At 51.2% G+C, this 5,000-nt stretch overlaps 1 protein-coding gene across 1 annotated transcript in view; it reads left to right on the top strand.

Moving 5' to 3' along the window:
- The window catches only part of ednrab (endothelin receptor type Ab), an 11,266-nt gene that overhangs the window by 4,281 nt on the left and 1,985 nt on the right, over positions 1-5,000 (top strand). The window contains exons 4-5 of the mRNA XM_052100197.1: positions 1,680-1,878; positions 1,957-2,109. Of these exons, the coding sequence (XP_051956157.1) occupies positions 1,680-1,878; positions 1,957-2,109 (352 nt within the window). The remainder of the gene's footprint in view (positions 1-1,679; positions 1,879-1,956; positions 2,110-5,000) is intronic.

The raw sequence follows: 5,000 nt of genomic DNA on the forward strand, positions 1-5,000 counted from the left end.
AGGACTCATACGTTCGAATGCTGTTCATAGATTTCAGCTCAGCATTCAACACAATCATTCCCCAGCACCTGATTGGAAAGCTGAACCTGCTGGGCCTGGACACCTCCCTCTGCAACTGGATCCTGGACTTCCTGACTGGGAGACCTCAGTCAGTCCGGATCGGGAACAGCATCTCCACCACCACCACACTGAGCACTGGGGCCCCCAGGGCTGTGTGCTCCGTCCACTGCTGTTCACTCTGCTGACTCACGACTGTGCAGCAATGCACAGCTCGAATCACATCATCAAGTTCGCCGATGACACGACCGTGGTGGGTCTCATCAGCAAGAACAACGAGTCAGCATACAGAGAGGAGGTGCAGCGGCTGACGAACTGGTGTAGAGCCAACAACCTGTCCCTGAATGTCGACAAAACAAAAGAGATGGTTGTTGACTTTAGGAGAGCACAAGGTGAACACACTCTGCTGAACATCGACGGCTCCTCTGTGGAGATCGTCAAGAGCACCAAATTCCTTGGTGTTCACCTGGCGGAGAACCTCACCTGGTCCCTCAACACCAGCTCTATCACCAAGAAAGCCCAACAGCGTCTCTACTTTCTTCGAAGGCTGAGGAAAGCACATCTCCCAACCCCCATCCTCACTACATTCTATAGAGGGACTATTGAGAGCATCCTGAGCAGCTGCATCACTGCCTGGTTTGGGACTTGCACCGTTTCGGACCGTAAAGCCCTGCAGAGGATAGTGAGGACAGCTGAGAAGATCATTGGGGTCTCTCTTCCCTCCATCAAAGACATTTACAAAAAACACTATCCGCAAAGCAACCAGCATTGTGGACGACCCCACACACCCCTCACACAAACTCTTTACCCTCCTCCCGTCTGGCAAGAGGTACCGAAGCATTCGGGCCCTCACGGCCAGACTGTGTAACAGCTTCTTCCCCCAAGCCATCAGACTTCTCAATACTCAGAGACTGGTTTGACACACACACACACACACACACGTGTCCTGAGTTGCACTTTAATAACTGTCACTTTATAACTGTCTGCTACCTCAATAACTGCTATGTGCATAGAACACTATTTCATAGTATGTTATGTTTACATTTTTAGAAACTGTCATCTTTTTGCACTACTGAGTACTGGTCGGCGCTGCACTGTCTGTTGTCCTGTTCATTGTCAGTAATTTGTTGTACTGTCCTGTACTTTTTGCACATGTTTGCACGTGCACTTTATATAGGTATATATAGGTAGTTTATTTTATTTCGTTGTGTAGTCTCATGTGGTCCTATGTTGGTCCTTTGTTGTTTTTATGTAGCACCATGGTCCTGGAGGAACGTTGTCTCGTTTTGCTGTGTACTGTACTAACTGTATATGGTTGAAACGACAATAAAAACCACTTGACTTGACTTGACACACACACATACTCACACACTCACACACTCACACACACACACACACACACACACACACACACACACACACACACACAACACACACACACACAGATTAAATGTAATCTGTTACTACTGAAATCCTCACGAATAAATACAAATGGCTCATATAGAGTCTGTAAATGTATTTAATGGTTTTATTAGGTTTTGGGTTAGTCTAAAGAAATGATCGTGATCGTAAAGGTGCACGCAATAATTGCTGTTTAATAATTGTACCGTGTGTGTGTGCAGGTATCGCGCTGTAGCGTCTTGGAGTCGTGTGCAGGGTGTTGGTATTCCAGCGTCCACAGCCGTAGGGATCGTGTGCATCTGGGCGCTGGCTGTAGTTTTGGCTGTTCCAGAAGCCATCGGCTTCAAAATGGTCAGTTTTGACTACAACAACGTCACGATACGAACCTGCATGCTGAAACCAGAGACGCCATTCATGACGGTAAGAACACATAACGGTACATACACAGCAGTGCCTCGAAGGACTCTTTAACTCTAGTGTGTGTTTGTGTGTGTGTAGTTCTACAGGGATGTGAAGGTCTGGTGGTTGTTCGGATTTTATTTCTGTGTTCCTCTGGTGTGCACGGCTGTCTTTTATACTCTCATGACCTGTGAGATGCTGAGCAACAGGAAAGGCAGTCTGAAATACTCTCTGAGTGAACATCTCAAACAGGTGAAGGATCTTTCTATTGTTTATACACTAAGACCACATCTACACTAATCCAGGCTCTCATCCTCACTAGAACCACGTTTTCCTCAACCAAAAACTTTCGAGACTTTAGTAAATGCTCCATATACGCACACTTTGGAAATGTCGATGTTACATAACTGAAAAGTGTGGTTTCAGACTTACAGAGCTTAACTCAGGGCAAGTTTGACCTCTTGTTTGGTGCCCCCGCAGGTGATCAGTTCTCGAGTGCAGCATTGGAGAGCGGGCTCATCCAGTCGGACGCAACACCTTGGCTGGATTTTCCCTTCGGGTGAGGTCGCCCAGTCATGCGCTGACGTGGAAATGACAGACATGCTTTCCCGGGCAGCCGCGAGCGTCGGGCTAGAGTGGAACTCTCCGCGCTCCCCTGAACCCTTGTGGTATCCGGCTCACGATGCCGCTCACAGCCACGCCCTGCTCCAGTTCCTTTCTTACCGGAAGTGTATGAGGAGCTGACAAGATTGTGGACGGCACCTTTTACTGCACGGTCCCAATTTTTCGGCTCCCCCGCCCTCACTACCCTCGATGGTGGGGCAGCCAAGGGCTACTTGGTGATGCCCTCAGTGGATAAGGCACTGGTGGTGCACTTATGCCCGCAGAGCAAGGGAGCCAGAAGCTCCCGTCTATCGCCTGTAGGTTTACGTCGTCCCTAGGGGCCAAAGCCTATGGTGCCGCTGGACAAGCCGCTTCCACCCTGCATGCCATGGCTCTCCTGCATGGCACTGAAAGAGCCGCAGTCCCGCCCCGGGATTAATGCAGGAACTGCGCTCCGTGACCGCCCTCACCCTCTGGGCAACGGAGGTCACAGCGCGGTCTCTCGGGCAGGCGATGTCCACCTTGGGGTCCAGGAGCACCACCTTTGGTTCAACCTGGTCGAGATGAGAGAGGCCGACAAGGCATTGTTCCTTTACGCCTACCTTTCCCAGGCTGGCCTATTCTGCGACACCGTCGAGGACTTTGCCCAGCAGTTCTTGGAAGTGAAGCAGCAGACTGAGACCATCCTGCCCAGAAAGCGCCGTGGCTCAAGACACCACAGTCCGTCTGCTCGTCGCCAAGGGCGTCTCCCTGTGGAGGCTGCACTGGCTCCGCCTCAACCCAGCCCGGCGGCCCCGCCCCGGTATCGAGCCCCCCGCAGGAAGCATCATGGCCGGCCACCAAGAAGAAGGCTTCGAAACACCCCGGAGACGGGCGACCCAGGGACCAGGAGACTCGCTATTCCAAAGCTGGTGAACAGACCACTCCATCCCCCGGTGGAGGGCCGGTAGGAGAATCTTCTGTTCCTTTTATTTTGCCGCTTGCTCAAGTAGCTTTGGTACCCAAAAGTTTAACAAAGGAGCAGTTTCCTCAGTCCCTGGGTCACATATCCGGTGTGTATGGCCGTCACCCTGACCACCGTCTCCTATCTCTCTTTGGCAGGTCCAGCGCCCAGGTGGCAGTCTCCCCGCCCCTGCACACCAAGCTGTGGCACAAACATACTCAAACCTGGACGGTTTTGACGTGGGCTAAAACACCTCCACCCCCCCTCGACCGATCTGCTGGTGAGTATCAGGGGCCAGGTAAGTGCTTCGATGTCTCTCGACTCAGCACCGCCACATGGCTCAAACCCAGACAATGTGGCCTCCCTGGCTCTGCCCCGAAAAGATTGTTCCCCTGGTCCCCCAGCCCAAAGCTTGGATGCGTGGCTCGCACATTCCAACCTGTTGCGATGGCTAACCCGGACTGCACGGAAATCGACACTCTTCTGCGGCAGCATGCGATAGAGCCTGTCCCTCCAGCCGAGATGAAGAAGGGGTTTTACAGCCCCTACTTCACTGTACCGAAAAAAGGCGGTGGGTTGCGGCCAATCTTGGACTTACAAGTTCTGAACCGGGCTCCCATCCAAGATTCTGATGCTAAAGCGTATTCTAGCGGACGTCCTGCATCAAGATTGGTTCGTGGCGGTAGACCTGAAGGATGCGTACTTCCACGTCTCCATTCTACCTCGACACAGACCCTTCCTGCAGTTTGCATTTGAGGGCCGGGTGTACCAATACAAAGTCCTCCCTTTAAGCTTGTCCTTGTCTCCTATTTCTACAGGCAGGGGTTCTCTTAGAACAGGTCTCCAGGCGTATCATGGTTACAACCAATGCCTCCAAAAAGGGCTGGGGTGCTGTATGCAATGGGCACACAGCCGCCGGCTCCTGGATGGGCCCATGGCTACGTTAGCACACCAACTGCCCCACACACCGGTACGTCCGACGAGATTGTTCCCCTGGTCCTCCTCGTGCAGAGCTTGGATGCGTGGCTCGCGCTTTCCAACCCGTTGCGATGGCTGACCTGGACCACACGGAAATCGTCACCCTTCTATACAGCCTGTCCCTCCAGCCAAGATGAAGAAGTGGTTTTACAACCCCTACTTCATTGTACCGAAAAAAGGCGGTGGATTGCGGCCAATCTTGGACTTACGAGTTCTGAACCGGGCTTTACACAGAGTCCCGTCCAAGATGCTGACCCTAAGAAACGCTCGAAATGCTCCGTCTTCGAGTAAAGTGAAATTAATGTGTTTTCAGTTTCCTAACGTCATCGTTTTCCAAAATATGCGGTAATGAAGAGCATTTTCAAAAAGATACATTTTCCCTCTGTTTCAAGCGATCATGTGTTAGTACGGATGTGGTCGTAGTAAATTCTGGTATTTTCACTCAGTTTCGGTGTGCATAAATATTAACAGTCATGACATTTCTTTTTCAAATCCTTATTATGGGTTGAAGATCAAGTTTCAACACATTATATTATTGAACTGGTGAGTGTGTGTGTGTGTGTGTGTGTGTGTGTGTGTGTGTGTGTGTGTGTGTGTGTGTGTGTGTGTGTGTGTGTTT

This window comes from Xyrauchen texanus, chromosome 31 (assembly GCF_025860055.1).
Source record: "Xyrauchen texanus isolate HMW12.3.18 chromosome 31, RBS_HiC_50CHRs, whole genome shotgun sequence".
NCBI classification, from domain to species: Eukaryota; Metazoa; Chordata; class Actinopteri; order Cypriniformes; family Catostomidae; genus Xyrauchen; species Xyrauchen texanus.